This window comes from Fusarium fujikuroi, chromosome FFUJ_chr03 (genome assembly GCF_900079805.1).
Source record: "Fusarium fujikuroi IMI 58289 draft genome, chromosome FFUJ_chr03".
Taxonomy (NCBI): Eukaryota; Fungi; Ascomycota; class Sordariomycetes; order Hypocreales; family Nectriaceae; genus Fusarium; species Fusarium fujikuroi.
Genome location: NC_036624.1, coordinates 1,667,133 through 1,687,343, shown reverse-complemented (window position 1 = coordinate 1,687,343; position 20,211 = coordinate 1,667,133). Strand labels below are relative to the sequence as shown.

The following is a 20,211-nucleotide window of genomic DNA, read 5'->3' as shown; positions in this document are numbered from 1 at the left end:
CTTATATCTACTCTAGCTGGGCAACTCTTCGAGTAGCTTCTCAATCTGTGCCGTATCGTTAATCTTGAAGAATTCACCCACAGACCGTGCAAATCTGCTTGAGCCGTCGTCAATATTCTGGTCGCTCTCCGCTGCAAAGCACAGTCGTATATACTGCCAGCCACGCTTTTCCCGAATCTCCGGTGTGGCACTGAACATGCTACCAGGGCTGCCCAGCACCAGATGAGGTGCATGTGTACTATGGATCAGAAATGCATTTGCCAATGCGGTGCCATCAATGACAGGGGCAATGTCACCCCCTCTGGACTGGTAGAGAGGGTGCTTCTCGAAGTGGACACGCACCCAAACAAACATCCCTCCACGGGGCCAGTCAAAATCGAACAGGCGTATCTTGTTGACGACGCCGCCGTCCAAGTCTGGGTTTCGGGACGCTGACTGCCTCGGAGAAAATGAGTTCTTCTCAAGGATAGAGCACATTCGGGTCATGCGACGCTCATACTCGCCACGAAGTCCCTCAAGCCATCGCACCCAACCATCAAGCTGCCAGCCAGTAAACGAGGGTTTCTCTGATTCTGGGAGAGAGGAGAATGTCTCAAGAGCTGATGAGTGGGGGCCTAGAATGGCTTGAGCAATGAGTGCTTGGACGAAACCTGAGGGCTGGCCAGTGCTGGTCTCCGCGATCCTATTCATTAAGAGTCAGCCTTTACGATATCGATTACTGAGATACGGGATAACATACCTAGTAAGACGTTCGATGATTGCGGGTTGCGCAGTGGCGTAACCCAATCGGGAACCAGGAGCAACTGTCTTGGAAAAGGTATCGAGACGAATGACACGGCCGTCAACATCAATGCTAAGATATGATGGAACAAGGGAATCTATGAAGTCGTAGCCAGATGACTTGACTATCTTGTATGAATCGGCTACTGAGGGGATAGTGTAGCCCCTAGCTTTGGCTTCGTGTATCGCAGCGGAAGGGAACTGCAGATACCAATACGGGTCATCTTCAACAATGATGATGTCGTACTTGCTTGCCAGCGCGTAGATCTCCTTTCGTCTCTGAACGCCTACAACACCACTTGTAGGGTTGTCGCCCATCCTGTATTCAGCGGTCAGTATACGAGCGCGTGTTCTTAGTTAAGCCAGATTACGCACGTTACCGTATATAAGAAATGTGGCAGTCGTCCGTTTTGAGAATTCCAGTTCTCGAGCACCTCTCGCAGACCACCAGATCCTTCGACTATCATACCTTCTTCGTCAATCTCAACTGGAACAACATTGACTCCAAGAGGCCGAGCTTGAGTAAGGACGTTACCAAACACAAAGGTCTCACAGAGCATGCCCGGCCGCTCTTTTACGGGATGCAACCCCTCATACCAGGGGTCAACCAGGAGCTGAAGGACCTTTGAGAACCCATCCGTGCCGCCATTGTTGAGAATGACATCCGCGCCACCTTGGTAGGGAACGCTTGGGTGAAGTACTTGGTTCGTGAACTGCCTAATGAAAGAATGCAGCGGCGGGTAGCCAGTCACCTGACCATACTGAAGGGCAGTGGCAAGATCAACCTTCTTAGTGATGTCTGGCTCGTTGAGAATCTTCGGTATAGAGATCCTAGACGATGTTTTGTTGTAATCTGGATTTCTGGGGGCGTTTTTGTCTGGACTGTTGCTGTGTCCGAGAACACTGCCTGAAAGAGACTCAGTTGATAACGCAACCTTGTCAGGGTAATTCGGTGAGGGCTCCCAACGGTCCGCGTTAGATATCTGGGCTTCCAAGGTATCGAAGGGGAAATATTTGACATTGGGCATTCCTACCGGCCGTGTTAGTACGGACGTGTAAGACGGAGGCTAACTCAAAGTTTCGGTGCCTCGGTGCCGGGATCGTCGATCACCGACCGAATCCTACTCACCTCCAGCAAAATTGCTAATGCCCGGAATCTGCATGAATTTGTAAAAGGCCTTGATATTGCTTGGCTTGCGATTTCTAGCCACTCTCGAGAACAGGTGCGACAGGTCTTTGGGTGGAGGTAGAGCTTGGAGAGCCGTCGCAGCTGGCGAAGCCAGGGCTGTAGTATCAGTTGCGGATGGTGCCATTGCCAAGATCAAAACCAGTTGGCTTTTTCAGAAATTGTTAAGTTCTCAGGCAAGACCTTAGAAGATGTAAAGGCAATCAACATGGAAGAATGAAAGAACACAAGCAGATAAAATGAACGTTCTTTTCCCCTCTTCAAGTACCCTTGACGTTTCTTCGCGTATCTCTAACCGGATGTTCTAATGATAAGGCAGTCCAACTATTGCCCTGACTGGGTTGGACCGGACCTGTTCAATCGCATTCCCGATGGCCGAATTGCCCCAAAACGTTGGATCCATTGTCTTTCCAACTGCATTACAAATCCAACCCCGACTCCCGCCATTCTAACCCACCATCACAACATCATTGCACTCGCACCATCCCCAAAGACCCCATAGTTTGCCGAATCGGATATGGAGTGAGTGGGAACCACCACCAACGGTTTGCTCTACAGTCTGCAGCCCCTGTCCTAAGCATCCTATCACATCGTCTGGGGTCAAGACGATATTGAATCGCAAAGTCCTAGACAAATGACGAAAGTGTATTGCGAATTTCCGCAATACCTCGTCCTTCAGTCTTAATCAGAGCTCTTCTCCCTCCTTCTCCACATCAGGTTGAAGGCTCATAGTGAAATCCAATCTCCTCAAAGGTCTGAGCCTTGCAGCCTAGTTGCTCGAATCTGGCCTTGGCTTTGAGGAACATGCTGCGCTGCCACATGAGCTCGTCATTCCAGTAAGGCGGCTCTTTTCCTGGCCGCTTGGCCTTCATAGCCCAATCATGCAATTTGTTGATGTAGTGGCCATCTCCGTTGGGACCAAACACATGCAAAGCGTCGCCTTCCTGCTTCTCCAATGCCTGGCTCCAAGCTTCCATGGCTTCCCGAGAAGGGAGCTCAATGTTGTTGGACCACACAGCTGAAAACAGAGCTGCTTGGCTCTCACTCAGCGGCCAAGGGGCTGCTTTCATGTTGAGACCTGGGAACACGAGGGTTGGATGGTGAATATTGAAAACATGTTGGTACAACCCATGCACACCTCGGCCTGTGGTAATGAGCTGGTGGCCTAGATCCCCAAGAAATGGGAAGCTATAGAGGAAGCCGGTGCAGAAGATGATGGCGTCAATATCCGTCTCGACTCGGCCATCCTTGAAACGGATTCCCTTCTCTTCAACCAAGAACTCCTCAACCTCTGCTGTTTCCGTACATCCAGAATGAGCTAGTCGATCTGGGGGTGTAGGATGTCGCACTGACAAGATAGCAGGCTTTCTACACTCCTGATTGATCTGCAAAGCAATGTCGAGCCCAGACGGGCCATTACCAATCACAACTACCTTGCTGTCTCTAAACGGATGGGGAGTGCGATACTGTTTGGAGTGCGTAATCACTCCGGGGTACGCCTCGTTAAACTCTTCCAAGTTCTTCATATTGGGCAGATAGGGTATAGAGTAGTGACCGTTCGCAACGACCAAGGCATCAAAGGTATCCGTAGTTATGTTGCCGCTATTGATAGTTGACTGTGTTTCAACCTCCCATCTGTCCCGACTGTCTTGCGCTTTCAGAGTCACCCGCTCGACACGTCGACAAAAACGAATTAAGGGTTTGACATCCTCTGCATACTTGACCAGATAGTCCTCGATCATAGGCCTCTCGGGGAAGAGCTTGGAGTCCTCGGGAAAGGCTTGGTCGGAAAAGGTCATGACTTCTTTTGGGATATTGGCGTGTAGGTTCTCGTACATCGGCGAAGTGAAAATCGGAGCTGATGTTGAATTCCATTTTATGGGGTTTTCAGGAGGGCAATGAGGATCTTCTTGAGGCACAGGACAAGTTCCTGGGGCTAACCCATAGTATCGCCAAATGCCGCCAACATGATCCTGCTGCTCGAAGATAACAATGTCCTCGAAACCCTGCGCAATGAGATATTTCGCTGCCGCAAGCCCAGAAGGACCAGCCCCGATGATTGCGATTTTGTGGACGTCGAAAGGCGTCGGCTGAGTCAGAGAGCCCATATTGTAAGAGGTGAAGCAACTAATAAGGCAGCGTCCCGTCCCAAACACGAACCAATTCTTCACTGGTGTAAAGTTGTGAAGCAGAAAAGACAAATCAGCAAATCAACGAGTTGCCTAGGTAATCAAATTCTTCTATGGACAAGCCTGGAAGGAGTCATCAGCTTTCCCTTGCCATCGAGATACGCCTAAACCTGAGTGGGGGTCAGGAGCCATTTCGACTTTGTCCCGACTCTTTTTACTGCTTCTGTTAAGTCACAGTAGTTCGGTGGTTCCCATTGGAAGTCCTGGCCTGTTGTCGGCCCCAGAGCCGCATAAGAGCCGCCGTCTAACACCCGGCGATTTTTCAACAGCACCTCAGTGATAGACTGATGGGCTAGACTGCGATCTCTTCACCGCCTTCTATTTTCGGTCATATCCCCACCACAGCTTCCTCCTTGCTCGGAAGCTTGCATATCGATTTCATTGTTCCAACAACAATTCACACGTCAACGAGCAAATCAGCGCCTCGGACGCGATTAATAGCCGCTTGACCAACGGAAAAGACATACGAGATGCGACAACCATAAAATCATAGAAACAACAAATAAAGCTGTCGCACATGATTTAATACAGCAACACAGTCCCTCTGGCTTGTTAGGTCCCGTCGACGCGACTTACATTGCGACCAAACCACGATGAACAACTCGCAACCCACAACATCACTACTCGACCAGGGCGAACCTATATCAATCGCCCAGCTCAGTCCGGATGTCCCAAGTCAAGACGCACGAGTTATAATTGGTACCGTAACTATCACATGGCCATTTAGCATCCTCAACAAATCTATCGCATTTCTTTTAGCTGAGCGAGACTTTCGACTCCGACGCGAGAATGGCCAGGTGCGGATCCGTTTCCATGGCGCAGCCGCTAGAGCGATCGCAGATGCATCGCTGGGGGCAGGGGATGAGGTTCGTGTGAGCCTGCAGGGTGTCAAGTGGGAGAAGAACGAGACGCAGACTCAAGTCGCAGGAAGCACTCTTGCATGGCAGCTCGAATTCTCAAACCGCTTGGTACTTGGAATCCGCCGACCTGGAGAAGAACGAGACACATTGCTCACTATCGACGCCCCAGACGCGGAGACGGGAGTTACTACCACCAACGGCCAAATTGATGATACTGACCAAGTCGACACGCTTACATCCGTGCCCGAGCGACCTGCTACACCTACGCCTTTGTCTCCAGAAATCACCTTGCCTCTGAAACGAACTTCTTCGTCGACTTTGGATCCTCTTGAATTCGCTTCGCCTGCTTTCCTCAAACGAGCGCGTGTCTCTTACGGCGCATTATTCGAAGGCGATATAGACATGTTAGATGACGAAGTTGACAGGGCCAAGTCAAAAAAGCGCACACGGTTCAGTCTACCTGCCAACTCTTGGCGTTACACTAGCCGATCCCCTAGTCCTGAGCCTGAGAATGATCATGAAGAGAAAGATAAAGAGGAGTCCTATATGAGTAGTGTCTCGCAGCGCAATGGCGAGACAGAAGATACAGCCATGAACACACCACCGCGACCGGCGATGGTAGATCAAGGCAGTCAAACAGTATATGTTGACTTTACTCCAATGGCCAGTGTGCAGGTTTTGGCTGAATCCAGACCAGCGTTTGGGTTGACTCAGACGACTCCCACACCGTTTACCCGAACGAGACTGTTTGAAAGGGACGACTCTCTTATGAACCAGTCTTTACCACTCGCAGAAGACTCGACAACACCACAGGGGATGCCACAGGGGACAGACGAATATTTACTGGGTCATGCCCCAAGTAACATGAACACCGATATGGCTTTTAGCTTTACCCCACAGACCGTACTCTTTCCTCGGGCAACGGGCTATTTTTCGGAAGGAAATACTCGAGATACTGTAACAAATTCGCCCAGTTTCGCTTCGAGAGAAGTAGAGTATCCAGCTGAGTTCCTGGAGACCGAAAATCTCCCTCAGAATGCTGTAGAAGCTCTAGCTGGTCTTGCTGGTCATGAACCACCGTCCTCTTCACCCCATCCAAATCCTTTTGGTGCTGAACCAGCGTTTCACCCTACATTTGCTGCGACTTCACAACCGCCTCAGACTGCTTGGGCTGTAGGATCATCCCCTAGACCTCGCTCTGTAGTTGCTAGTAGCGACGCTGAGAATCCAGTCGAAATCTTGAGCTCTTCGCCATTAAGGGAACAAGGGTCGCCGGAGTCTAGTAGAGACCGCCAGTTGTCTCCCTCGCGAGAGAACACGGATATGAACACAACCGCGAACGTATCTCCAGAACCCACACTTGAGGAACCGGCCAGTGAAGCAGAGTATTATCGCGACGGTGGTGATGAGCCTGGCGATGATTACGACTTAAGGAAGTACTCCCGCACGCACGACGACGATGACGACATAGAGACATCTGAAGAGGACCCCGATCTAGATACCAATGACCCTGACACACGAACCATGAACCCCGACGAAGATGACGGGGATGGCGATGAAGATGTCGTAAATTCACAGGAATATCTTGACGACGAGTACGCTGACACGTACGAGCAACGATCCGAAATTGAAGCAGAAGAGTACGAAGGGTCGGAAGGTGATGCTGAAGGTGAATATGATTCGGATGAATATGATTACTATGATGAAGATGGCGCAGAAGAGGGAGCATACAATCGCCCTCCCACTACCCTTGTTTCTAGGGAGCCCATTGTCATCGACCTACTTTCAGATTCCGAAGATGAGGAAGCGCCTGTACCAGAGCCAGAACCAGAGACAACAATGGATGTAGAGGCCAAAAATACAGACGACAACTCAGCACCTGGCATAGAAGAGGCGGAAACATCACCAATGTCCAAGATAGAAGGAGATTCTGAAGTCCCCAAAACAGATGGGATTATGGCTGAAGAGGATAGCCAGCGTCTGTCGCGGTTCGATACGGTCGAAGAACCCCTATCTTCATCAAGCAAAGGGGGGGAGCAGGCAATAGAGACACAAAGGGTTGACAGCCGGCAGATGGGTTCAATGAATGAGGGCCAAGTCCCTACATCTTATATTGAAGGCTCAACCAAGAATGAAGCTGAAGTTACCGAGGCCACCATTTGTGCAAACAAGCTTCGGGGTGACAATGAGATCATAGACAAAGCAAAGTCGCCTGTCCCCGCAACTGCCCCGCGGAAGTCTCCCATCGCAGAAGAATTGCGATCCTATGGTTACGAAGTTGGAAAGGAATTAAATCCAATGGAAACGGAAGGATGCGATATCAATATGGGGAATGCCCCTACACTGCAAGAAGAAGCAAAAGGGCACGAGACAGAGGACATTGCCTCTGTTCGATCTACTGAGACGAAACCGCTAGACGAGACCGCAGTTGAGCATGAAGTGACAGTCGAAGCCATGGACATTGATGAACTACCTCGCAGACCTACTCCAACAGCAGAAATTCTTGAGGCCAACATCGATACTAGCGAAGAAGTAGACATCGCGACAACGGGAGCTCCTCACGAACCATCTCAACAGCCACAAGAGACCCTATACGATGATGTAGGATCGTCGAATTTTTGCAAAACGGTGCCGTTGTCCGGCGAGAGTCAATCTGTGGCTTTCGAGATTCAGAAAAATGTCGACTCTCAGACATCCCAAGATCTTAAACATTCTGAAACACATGAAAACATATCGGACCACTTGTCAGAGATGGCAACTAACCCAGGTTCTGACATGGCAAATGCCTTGTACCAAGTCGACAGGGATGGTGTTGAGAAGGCAAGCGATGAGACACAGCCTGAAAATGGTGGCCAAATTTCCCCTCCACCAACGCAGAACCCAGAAGTCCAGACCCCGCCAGCAGACAGCATCAAATTCTCACATGACAGCTCTGTCGAACATCTTCCTACTCCTGGCGGCACACAGCAGGTGATTGAGGTCGAAACAGTCGACACACTTAGTGTTGTCACTCATGCCCACCAGATAACGGAGGAGGAGGATGAAGGACCAGAGGGTCAGATCATGGCCGAAATATTACAACAATCTCCCATGCGATCCAAAACATACCTTCCTACTGATCCTGCTTTGTCCACAGTATTGTCGCAAACCAGATCGCCTGAACCCATTGGGCCGGCTGATGGGCCACTTATAGGATCTTCCCAAGACACTGATGCAGCATCTGAAGTCATTTTCGCCAAGTCTCTGCGACCTCGGCGACACAGGCCAACTAAATCATCAGGTGGTAATGACCACGACGATCCTAGCCTGGCGTTTATCACAGCCACACCCACCTTGAAGACCTCGGACCGTGAAAGTAAGCCTAGCAGTCCAGCCACATCAAGCAGCAAGACACGAAGTAAAACACAACAGGATGATCCCAGCATCCAATTGGCAGGTGGCTCGGTGCAGGCAGATACAAAGAGCAAAGGGAAGAGAAAGGCAACCGACGATGAGAGTGTTCACAGCGTGGACAACAATTCACCGGGATCCCAGCGAGTGCTGCGTTCGAGAAATGACCACGGCGACCCTAGCATACTGCTTGCCAAAGGGTCAAGTCCACCGACTCGCCAGACTAGAAGTCAAAAGACGCCAGATCCAAAGCGAGAAACCCCTAGGCGTGAAACTCGCTCGGTGTCGAGAAGTTTTCACCGGCAGGATGAATCCCCGAATATGTCGTTCGCCTCGCTCAAGTCACCTTCCATTGCTGGCTCTACAGCGACTGTGCCTGAAGAAGAGGATGTCAAAACTCTGAAAATGCAGCTGGTCAAAAGCCTGCGAACGAATTTGCCCGACTTTCTGTCGCTTAAGATGCTCAGCAGAAACTCGATCGACAAGATGACGGATATTCTTGCTGTAATAACACAGTCACCGCCTCCTCCACACCGACCGAAGCACGGCCCTCGGGATTTCATGCTCACTTTGTGTCTAATTGATCCGTCGACCGCGCCGGCCCAGGTACGGGTGGCCCATATTTTCCGGCCCCATCTAACATCACTACCGGATGTCGAGAGTGGGGATGTTATCCTCCTCCGCCGGGTCAAGGTGGTGTCAATGAAGGGCCGTGGCTTCGGCGTCCGTTCCGAAGATGGCTCGTCCTGGGCAGTCTCGAAATCCAACGAACGAGAAATTCTTACGCAGGTCAAGGGTCCACCTATAGAAATCACCCCGGAGGAGATCGAATACGCCAAGGGTCTACGGCATTGGTGGAGCCTCCAGGATGACAACGCTATGGGCAAGATCGAGACAGCGTCCCGGAAGGTGACCGAGGCAGGTAAAGAGAACGCCAAATGAGTGGACGGGCATAAGAAGAAATATTGTGGATTGGAGAACTTGGCATGGATCTCACTCACGGCATATAGAAAAAGGGCATAAATGCATTGCTTTCGTTTATGTATTTTGGGGATTTATGACTGATGGTGTTTTGGGAGCAAACGACGTCAATAAGCAACCTTTTGACATAAGAAAGTTGCTAAAAGAATCACATCATTCTATAACTGATTATGCCCGAGGCCTGACATTGTAACTATTTGTGTAATTCGATTCTTTTCTCTGTGTCAATACCAATGCAGTCACGGGCAAACAAGTGCATCGAATCTACTTATGCCGAGGATATGTTCACCACGTGTAAGCTGCGAGCAAGCTTAAGTTTAAGGTGCGAGCAAAGCTGATGGCCCGATATCGGGATGATGTGACTCTTTTGCGAGTTCTCCAGACACTTATGGCTTGTGACAATGAATGAATATTCGTCTAATTGCAAGTAGGCAAATCATTGTAGGAGTCATAAGGTGGCGTCAGGGACAAGGTTTGGTGGAGTAGGATAATCTGGGGGAACGGAGGCTTCACACCGGACAGCTAGATGGGAGCTAGGACGAACGGCAACGGGACTTCCCCAGATGTCAGATGGGTATGTTGTGTCGATGGTAGCACTGGATTCTCAAGGTAAGGCAAGGCCAGGGAGTTCTATGGAGTAGACATATTTAGCACGGAGCCGCACCCTCGGTACCTGTCCGTGAGTGGGCACGGGGTAGGCACGAGCTAACTTATGAAAGAAACACGCCTCAGACATTCTCTGGGGTTTAATCTGAACTTGCAAGATACTGTATCCGTAGAGGGGTGTATTCGTTTATGCTAAGCGAGGTCGTTTTGAAGAATGTGCTTGCAAGTGACGTTTGCTTTTACTCATTAGAGGCCCATGTCTTGGTTCCTGAAGCTAAAGGCATGTGAGGCGGGGTAGCTCTTCGTTCTAAGGGGAGCTCGGGGAGTGTGAGGAGGTTCGGAGAAACGGAACATGATGAATGTCTACATGTTGATTGATGTCGAAAGAAGCTCGGGGTGTGCAGTGAACGAGCTATCCAAGTCTGGCTGGTGTCTTGCCGTCCAACACTCATGATGTTTCTTCGGCAAAGATTTAGTGATATACTTGGTGTAACGCTCAAGCATCACATGAACTATCGGTTTATTCTTGCAAACCAACCTACTGAGATGGTGTAAGTCCTGATGCGGGTACGGGAATTTTCTTTTGCTTGCTTGGATGGCCTCCTACACTGTACAGCTAAGTCAGACGAGGACAATTCTCAGCTTGGCCGAGGCAAGCCGATCTATGATTTCGGAGCATATGAAACCAATAGGCTGCTGCTCTTCAAACACCAGGCATATCAACAGGGGCTGTGGCTCCCAACAGAAAAATGTCGTATTTAGGCCGAAGTAAACCAGGGCCAAACACTTGCTAGTATGATGCGGTTGATATCTCTGGTACCAGTGGCTCACTTCCAGCTATTGTTGAGCTTATTGACGTTGAAGATGCTCAAAGCCGCAATAATAAATTGGCTTTCTATTGAACATCTCGATTTCGGCAAGACTAGCCAGTACTTGCTACCCGTGAATTTAGTCTGTCGATCTTTATCCATCAAGGAGCTGATTTGATATGCCACAACGGTCTAGATACCGTGATACCGACATATATCCCGCGAAACAGGTATGCTAGGAAAGCATAGCAGGTAATTCGGCATTGCGGAGGGTTGCCCGTGAACATCAAAGGTGAATGCTTGCTAGTCTACTAGTGCCGAAATACTCCAGGGTAACATCAATAACGTTCAGATGAACATAAAGTCATGATCCTTTAGAGGCCGAACCTCGTCCGAGAACACAGACAACATGTGCCGTGGGTTGGACTTGTGATTACATGTGTCATCACATGCATGGATGCTTATTGTGCTGGGGAGTTATTGAGTTTCAGTTCAGTAACATAAATTTTGTTGACGTTTTGACAAAGCCCCGATCTAGACAAGTCAACAAGATCCTGGAGAGGATAGACGAATGCGGGGTGACGGCATGGCACCCAATAGGCGGGCTGTCTGGATGATTCAAGGCTAACCTTCTATCAATCGTCTCATTTTGTGTGAGCTGAATGACTCAAATTGAGTTGGGAAAGAAAGTCACGAGTTGTAGTAGCGAATACTGTTGAGAGACTGTCGACAGTTTTGGCACAGCAATGGTAACTCAATGATTACCAATGCTTCCAGACCAAAAGAGAAAACCCCTTGGAATCAATTGACCTAACTCAATTTTAGCCAGGGACCGAGTGGAACTCAGGTGAAGGGAAGAAGAAAAAAAAAAGGTCAGGCATGGTGAGAGAGAAGTGGGGTCACCTTCCTGGAGATTCCGTGGTGAGACGCGCGAGACCTTGAACCTCTAGAGGTTAGGCGTACCCGAGCATGCCCCTGTCTCGCACCTTCCCCGCTGGATCCATTTGTCGATCTCCACTATCCACATGTACATCAGCAAAGTACCCGCCGAACTCTGATAAATGCATGAAATTAGGCTCTGCGATGCCTTCCCGGACAGGTCTCCTGCAGCCTGGGGAGCCAGTGGATCACATTTCGGGAAGACGGCCTGAGGCCGGGGTGGTTCAGCGCTTCCTGCCTGACCCGCGGGATTGCTTCTGGGCTGAATGGGCGCTAGTGAGGGCATCCACTCGGGCAAAGTCGGAAGACTTTTGATAGAAACTGAGTTATTGAAGTCGGGAGACATTCCCTAGTTTTCGTCTGACCCAGGGAGGCGGAGCCCAAGACGTGCATGCGGAATAGCAAATGAAACAGTATCTGAGCCCAAAGAGGTTTGTTGAAATGATTTGTGATTTGGGTCTGAGGAGAAATCAGGTATCACCATCAGGAAGGAACCAACCAAACTTGATAGGTACCGGGCAGAGGATGAGGGATGCGCATGAGCTATTGCCTCTTTGGAACAAATTTTTCACTGAATGACTGATGGCAGTAAGTTTCTAGGGTTGTAGAGTGTATCTGATACGTAATGTCACTTCTCCTACAGCAAACCGTTGGGGAAACGGCAGCGCTCTGAGCACACACTGCTAGACACTCATTTCCCGTCAATTTCAGGCCAGAGTGAATTTCGGTGAGTCGGCCTGTGAGAACCCCATTTACGAGATGCGTTGGTAAGCATCCAAAGATAGGTATCTGTTGTGGCCATGGCGCTGCAGGCACATGGACTTTGCTGACCGTATCTTACGTACGATGCAAAATGATAATAATAATGCAACTCACCGTGTGCCTAATAAGCATGGGGGAGACGCAAGATGATGGCAATCGATCCAATCTCAGCAAAAGCAAGCAAAACGGCAGCACATGCAGGCCTAGTGTGCGTGGATCAGTCGCACTTCTTTCCAACGGCAATGCTTCTTACTGATAACTGCAGCACACGGTGAAGTGCGGAATCAGACCCTAGAGTCTGTGCTGTTAATGATACGAACATTGAGACAAGTCAGTTCATAGAGAGGTGTATCAACAATCGTCAGACCCTGAACCCGGCAAGGGACAATATCGTCTCGATTACTGGGGTTTCTCTTCGCATTTTACATGGCTGCATGATATCCTCCTCCCAACTCCGTACCCCTTTCTCGGCCTCAAAGGGTCGGGCCGTTGACGAGTGGTATGATATGTACATATCTAGAGACCTGCCTGCACTGCTTGCTTATGAGCAACAAGAGAAACATTCGAAACTGGAATGACAAGATTCTCAATGTACATAACTATGCAGGATAGATGTTCCTGTTGTGAATTGCTACCTTACGTTTACCAGATTGAGATAATGCCCCATAAGTCTCCGCAATTTTGGCATCAAGCTCGAAAACATACCTATTGCAACTTAAAGCGGGCTAGAAAATTGGCGTGGATTCTTATTCTGCTGTGTATAGCAACAGAGAAACACTTCGATACTGCGTTCTCGCGGAGGAAATTTATAGAAACGACAAGTCAAAATCTACAAAGCTGTAGAAGAGAGAGGAAAAACATCAAAAACCCCCGCTTACATACCACAACAGCGTAACGGCGCCTGATGTAAATTGCATTATTTTACAAGGAGTCAGATCAGTGGACGCGTAAGAGTTTACCCTGGATAGACAGACTGAGTAAGGCGCTTTACGCTTCAAGCTGCAAAATGAAGTGCCACTTATTAGCAGGACAAGTGAAAACACATAGAACACAAATATCAAATTCTTTCAGACTTGCAGAACTTGCAAATTCAGCCTCCAAGGTCCAATCACAACCTCATTAACAGACGTAGCGTCCACAGCGCCCCGTCAACCGGAGGAGCTCCAGAGAGGGGCCTCCAAGAGTGGATAATATCGGGTGTCCGGTGGGGCCCTCGCCGGGGCCTTGTGCGCCGAGACCTTGTTCCGAAAGCACGACATCGGGTTGTAAAGCGAGACGTTGCGTCCATATCAAGGTCAGTCAAAAGATCGATGCAAATCCAAGCATGGGCTATTGTTCGGTTAAAAATAACACAGGGATCCTTTGGCCTCTTTCTTGTTTTGGTTATTGCAATCTCTTTAAACTTGAGCTTTGAGGCTCAATACTTTCTTCGTGTCCCTGATTATCCATTTATCCACATTAACACAGAAATTGCCGTCCACTGAGTACCCGTACCTTTCCCTCTGATGACAGCCGTAGAAGTAAAGCCCTGCCAGTCTCATGTTTTTCATGATCCCTCTCCCTTGAATCTCATCTTGTCAATCACGTCTGACATTTTTTCCTTTGCGTGTTCTAGGTTCTAACCAGGGCTTGGACAACGATGTGGAACCACCTAAGTTAGCCCCCGTAGTCGGCGCCGTTGTCCTTTGCTGTGCCTCCGTTTTCCGTCCTCAAATGCTCGTCGTGAGTCTGCCAAAGGTTATTTTCCTCATCGTCCTATGACTGAGCACGGCAGTCGTCGGCCTGTACCCTGGCTTGTGAGAATATCAGTAGAGATACCGGCGCCGATTGAATCAAGATACGGCCGGCGGTAGATTTTTATCTGTAGGCAATAGATAGGGTGACTCGGTTTAGGGCTATTGCATTACAGACAGGCAAGTGAAATAATCAACCTCGAAGTCTTGGAAATTATCCCACATCTCCTCTCTGGTCAATACAGCATTTACTCAATTGTCAATTGTCAATATCGGATATCTTCTTGTTATTCGGTGAATCCCAGCGCCTATGATTCCTGACAACACGACTTGACCCCCACCATCACCCCATTTGGACCGTCGTCAAGTGGTTTCTGCGCCCATTTACACATACCTACACCGGTGTCCTTACTGAGCCTCACCAAGGTAAATCGACCTATATCCGAAGAGAGATTGACTGTATGGAGTGTTTCGCCGAGCGCCTGGATCTGGCTTCTTTTGACCGAGATGCGCAGGTGGAATGCTCTTGAAAGTGGCCATATCACTGATCGTCTAAGGACTCGACAACACCTCACATCCCAGCGTAACGCATCGTGAAGCGGACATACACCCGCACGTCCATAGGGGCACACGGGCTCTGCTACGCACTCCACAGTCAAAGCCACCGAGCAGAGAACGTAATTCAAAAGTCAAGTGACTCATAGACACGGAAAGATAGAGGTAAGTTTGAACAAGTCATGTTCGGGACTCTTTCTAATACCGAAACAGTTGCCAAGCTCCCCCAGTATTTGGCGAGTTAGAGTCCTGCCTCAAGAGGAAAGAAGACAGAAGCTCGACCTGTAGCTTCCGCAGCCAGGGTCCTCGTCTCAGTTCCATCTCCCCAGCAAAGTACGTATCAGCCAGATTTCTGTCACAGCCAAAGAGGACTAGGTGAAAGATACATCTTTCCACAAGTCACCCGCTAGTCCCCCCGATACATGAATATCCCCAATCCTCCTGCGTTCCACGCGGGATCCCAGCTAGTGCTTCCACTGGTCCCACCCTCTACTCACCTTTCAGCCCCAATGCCCAAGAAGAAAATTCCCCCATGCGGTTATCCCCATCCATAACAGCTCGGGTTTGTGTGCTGCAGTTGATCTGTTGACCTCAAGTCGAGCTCAATTCATCCAGTTCAGTTCGAGTTCTCATTAGGAATTCGAACTGTGAGAGGGACGTTACTTGCTATACGCCCATGTTATTTCTCACACCCACGATCTATCCCCATCATGTCTCCCGTATCCCAGAGGTTACCTCATCCCCTCCCTATCCTTCTCATCGAATGAAAAGCTGCAAGGATCTGCTACGTTTACTCGGTCGCGCCGTAGACTTTTCGTTGGCGCCCTAGTAGTGTACCGGTACCGAATTACATGGCTAACAGTCCACTCTCAAGGTGACCAGGGCGTATTTCTGGAGAAAAAAGTGAAACCGCTTTTTGTCCGTCCGTAGGTTGCCATCCGTCTTGCTCCGTCATTGTCATCGCTTGTCGTCCTCTCCTCAACCTCCCCAAAAATTTGGGTTTGGTTTCGCAAAAAATTGGCTGGTGCTGCGCCTGTTGCAGTTAATATCCCCTTCCTACGAGGTCAAGACACGCCAAGCAGCAGTATTTGCATAAACGCACTCACAATCTCATTCTTACACACCTCACAGCATCAGATAAGCGTCGGCCGCAACATTTGTTGCATCACAATCCCTTGATTCATTCACTGATTTCTCTGCCCTGCCCTGTCCTGCCTGCCTGCCCTACACCACCCAACAAGACGTACCCCCGTTCCCCGAGCTTACCCCTGCTCCCTCTCCCCCATACTCCGGTATCTCTGCGAGTTTCTCATCTGAGGTACGGTACCATTGCCATACCCAAACCCAAACATGGGCCAAACGCTCTCGACCATGACAGTGGCCTCGCCTTCGGGACCCGGTTCCGCCCAAAACGTCTTAAACCGACTTTTCTTCGCTAGTGGCCCCTTGCGCTCCGCGACATCGTCTACATTGACCCGTGCTTCCACCCGCTCGTCTACTGTTGTTCCCCCAGCCGCTGTTCTCACGGCGACTACTAATAATCGCCGCCCTCGACCCTCAATCCCCAGGCTCTCCTATTCATCCTTCTTTCCGTTCTCATCACCCCATCTCGCATTGTCTATGTCCATGGCGTCTTCGTCTCCTCATAGTACCGCCAGCTCTGAAATTGCCACACCTCGCTCTAGATCATCAACAACATCATCCCCGTGTGTACCCCCCTCCCGTCCCCCGACCCCTCCTCCCCGTTGCCTATAACTATATCTAACCTCCCCATGTCTTTCCAGACGAAGACTTACAGATTCCAATCCAATGTCCCCCGTCGACCTTTCCAAGATCGAACAAGAAATCAAGATGGCCGCCCTTGATCAACACCGTGGCTACGTCCAAGACCACTATGCCGAGGTCAAGCAGGACCGAACACCTGAATATGTCGACGAGTCCAATGCTGCCGGCTACCAGATTGTTCGAGAACCTCTCTGGAACAAGGGTAAGCCGTCCCATTCCACCTAGTCAATTGCAACAACACTTGTTGTCACCACTATGGCGCCAGTGGCCTTGCTACCACTTGTAGTCATTGAAGGTGTCTGTCGCTCGTGACGAATTCCTTCTTCGCCGGCTGTGATACTTCAAGCATGCTAACAATTCTCTGTGCAGGACTTGCCTTCACACCCGAGGAACGCGCTTCCAAGAACCTCACTGGTCTCCTCCCCCACACCATGGAGAGCTTCGAGACCCAGTGCGCCCGAGCCATGAAGATGATTCAGACCCGCCAGACACCTATCGACAAGTACCTTTACCTGTCCACTCTCAAGGACCAAAATACCGACCTTTTCTATCGTCTCCTCATCGACAACATCCGCGAGCTCATGCCCCTCGTCTATACCCCCACAATCGGTGATGTCTGCTTGCAATACTCTAGCATTTACACTCGCCCCGAGGCCCTGTACATCTCTATCAAGCAGCGAAAGTCCATTCGTGCTATGCTCCGAAACTGGCCTTGCCAGGATCCTGAGATTTGTGTCGTCACCGATGGCTCTCGCATTCTTGGTCTGGGTGATCTCGGTATCAACGGTGTCGGCATCTCTGTAAGTCGATCGAAAAACCACACTTGAAATACTCCTAACCAGGAACACCAGATCGGAAAGCTTGCTCTTTACACCGGCGCTGCTGGTATCCACCCCTCCAAGACCCTTCCCATTGTCCTTGACTGCGGTACCAACAACGAGGAGAACCTGAAGGACCCCTTCTACCTGGGTCTGCGACAAAAGCGACCTTCATACCCTGAGCAGCAGGCTTTCATGGATGAGTTCATGGAAGCTGCCCGTGAGGTTTTCCCCAGCATGGTTGTCCAATTCGAGGACTTCGACAGTGAGAAGGCCTTTGGTTATCTCGACCGTTACCGAAACCAATATCGATGCTTCGTAAGTGAACCGATGAATCTGATGAAAGTTCGGCACTGACATGATCTTGATAGAACGATGATATCCAGGGAACTGGTGCCGTCGTGTTGGGTGGATACATTGGTGCTGTTGAGCAGTCTGGTGTTCCTATCGAGGAACAGCGACTTGTCTTTATGGGCGCTGGTTCTGCTGGTGTCGGTGTTGCGAAACAGCTCGTTGAGTACTATACACGCCGTGGATTGAGCGAGGCTGCTGCCCGCGACAAGTTCTGGCTCGTCGATACCAAGGGTCTTGTTACTAAAGACCGTGGTGATCGCCTGGCTGAGCACAAGAAGTACTTCGCGCGAACTGACAACAATGGTCAGCAGTACCGTACTCTTGAGGAAGTCATCGAGTATGTCAAGCCCAGTGCCCTGGTTGGTCTGACTGCGACCTTCGGCGTCTTCACCGAGCCTGTTGTCCGAGCTCTCAAGCACTCTGTTCAGGAGGGTGGTCTTGAGCGCCGTCCTATTCTCTTCCCTCTCAGCAACCCTCTCACAAAGGCTGAGTGCACCTTTGAGCAGGCTATTGAGTGGACCGAGGGCACTGTCCTCTTCGCTTCTGGCTCTCCCTTCAACCCCGTCAAGGCCAAGTTTGGTGACGAAACTCACCACACGGTCTACCACCCCAACCAAGGTAACAATGTTTACATTTTCCCTGGTCTGGGTCTCGGTGCAATCCTGGCCAAGGCTTCTCGTGTTACCGACGAGATGGTTTACACCTCTGCCGCTGCTCTGGCCGGTTCCCTAAATGCCGATGAGGTTCATAAGGGCCTCATATACCCCCGCATCGAGCGTGTCCGTGATGCTAGTGTCATTGTCGCTCGTGAGGTCATGAAGGCTGCTCGACGTGGTGGTGTCTCTGAGCTTCCTGAGTCCCAATGGGCCGAGTGGGAGGAGTGGGGTGATGTTGCCCTGACCACATACATCAAGCAGCGCATCTATAACCCCCTCTGCTTTGCTGATGCTAAGACGCATCTGTAATCATGTGCACACTTGTGCATGATTTGCAAGCATTGTCATTTGAGGGGTTGGGATAGGCCAAGATGTACATCTCGACCATGAAGTGCTCGTCGTCGGGATTGCACTTGCAAATGATTGCGGTATTTGAGTGACTTGAGTATACCCACTGAGCTGCTTTGCAGACTTCAATGCCAAAGATCAGCTGTGGGTTACTCTTGTTATGTCATGTTATGCCACACGCTATAGTCGGTGGCCCCCAGTACTCTGCTGAGCGAGCCTCCGTGATGAGGCTTTTTTGTTTTCCATAATCTGCTTGACGTGTTAACGGCTATTAATTTTGTTTACATCTGGCATGGACCAGACAGGATGGGAATAGAGGCGAGGTTAAAAAAGAGACGGAAGAAGACTTTACATACCAGCCAACGAGATACTTGAAACAAGCATTGCTGTGCCTTGTGTTGCTCTTTTCTATCGTGACATTTGACGTGCTGACCGTGATGAGATTGTTGTATCAAAGGATTCAACTAGCCATGAAGTATTGCGAGGTGAGGTGTTGGTTGGCCACAAAATGCCATGGATATATCCTCAAAATGGGGTTGACTGTCCTGAGACTTTGGGAACCGGCGCTAGAAAGCAACCTATGAAGGTGCTAAAACCCCCCATTCATTCCGTGAAGCACCACGACATGCCCAAAAGCCTGGGCATGCTTTGCTTGTCTCAGCATGAAGGACCAAGTTCTGGCAAGATTGTGTTAAGTGATTCCAATGCCCCTCCGCGCTGTTCGCGTCGATCGAGGCCCAGGCCCCTGATGTCTGACTGCAGGCGCACTTGCTATCGTGGAGGTGGCCAGTAATTATGCTGTAAGATGGTTGTCATGTCCTGGATTGCCAATGGGTATTTGGGTGGTTTCGGTCCAACTTGTTGTTGTTAAGTAGAGGAATGAATGAGGATACAAGATACAAGAAGATCTTCGAAACTTTGCTTGCGAAGTGCGATCGCTCAGGCCGGTTGTTTTTGTTGGTTTGTCAAGCTACCTATGTTGAAACGCTGGGGAGATTGGTTGTTAGGCCGCCGCAAATTGATGTCCGAGAGCATAAATAGAAACTGAGGCTGTTGAATGTCCAAAGCGAGGCATTGATGCCTGTAGGGAGAGTTGAGGCAAGTCAAGGGCACCACTTGGACCCAGAGAAATGCGGCAGGATCGTGATCGTAACAAACAGGCAGGTGAATGTGAAGGAGGGTTACAACTTGTTGGGGGTAGGTGGTTTTTGTCCCTCGCACAACCTAAGTCAAGTCGTAAGATGGGAGGACGTCAAGGCCGGTTGATAGCCGCAGCCGCTTCAGGACGTCGGTAGCCGAGCCAAAGCTCGCCTGGAGGTTCGGGGATGGCGTTTGCCAAAGCCGAGCAGGGGGAGTCTACATATGCAGTGCGATGGCGCGTGGCTGCGGCAGAGAGCATAGGGCAAAAGATGAGACATATTTCTGTCATAGAAAACGTACCCTGTGCCATTGGGCAACGG

General features: G+C 50.1%; 4 protein-coding genes; 2 read left to right on the top strand and 2 right to left on the bottom strand.

The window, feature by feature from the left end:
- Positions 1–12: 12 nt before the first annotated feature.
- On the bottom strand, positions 13–2,093 carry FFUJ_02656 (related to aromatic amino acid aminotransferase I; the record flags this gene model as incomplete). XM_023574413.1 has 4 exons in its annotated part: positions 13–682; positions 740–1,099; positions 1,156–1,810; positions 1,910–2,093. The coding sequence occupies 4 exons, from the start codon at positions 2,091–2,093 to the stop codon at positions 13–15; spliced, it is 1,869 nt and encodes a 622-aa protein (XP_023427772.1).
- Positions 2,094–2,679: 586 nt separating this feature from the next.
- On the bottom strand, positions 2,680–4,074 carry FFUJ_02655 (related to flavin-containing monooxygenase; the record flags this gene model as incomplete). Its single annotated transcript, XM_023574412.1, has 1 exon — positions 2,680–4,074. The coding sequence occupies one exon, from the start codon at positions 4,072–4,074 to the stop codon at positions 2,680–2,682; it is 1,395 nt and encodes a 464-aa protein (XP_023427771.1).
- Positions 4,075–4,748: 674 nt separating this feature from the next.
- On the top strand, positions 4,749–9,347 carry FFUJ_02654 (uncharacterized protein; the record flags this gene model as incomplete). XM_023574411.1 has 2 exons in its annotated part: positions 4,749–7,003; positions 7,082–9,347. 2 exons carry the CDS (start codon positions 4,749–4,751, stop codon positions 9,345–9,347), a joined length of 4,521 nt encoding a protein of 1,506 aa, XP_023427770.1.
- Positions 9,348–16,140: 6,793 nt separating this feature from the next.
- On the top strand, positions 16,141–18,712 carry FFUJ_02653 (related to malate dehydrogenase (oxaloacetate-decarboxylating) (NADP+); the record flags this gene model as incomplete). XM_023574410.1 has 5 exons in its annotated part: positions 16,141–16,496; positions 16,575–16,777; positions 16,945–17,375; positions 17,427–17,711; positions 17,765–18,712. The coding sequence occupies 5 exons, from the start codon at positions 16,141–16,143 to the stop codon at positions 18,710–18,712; spliced, it is 2,223 nt and encodes a 740-aa protein (XP_023427769.1).
- Positions 18,713–20,211: the final 1,499 nt, after the last annotated feature.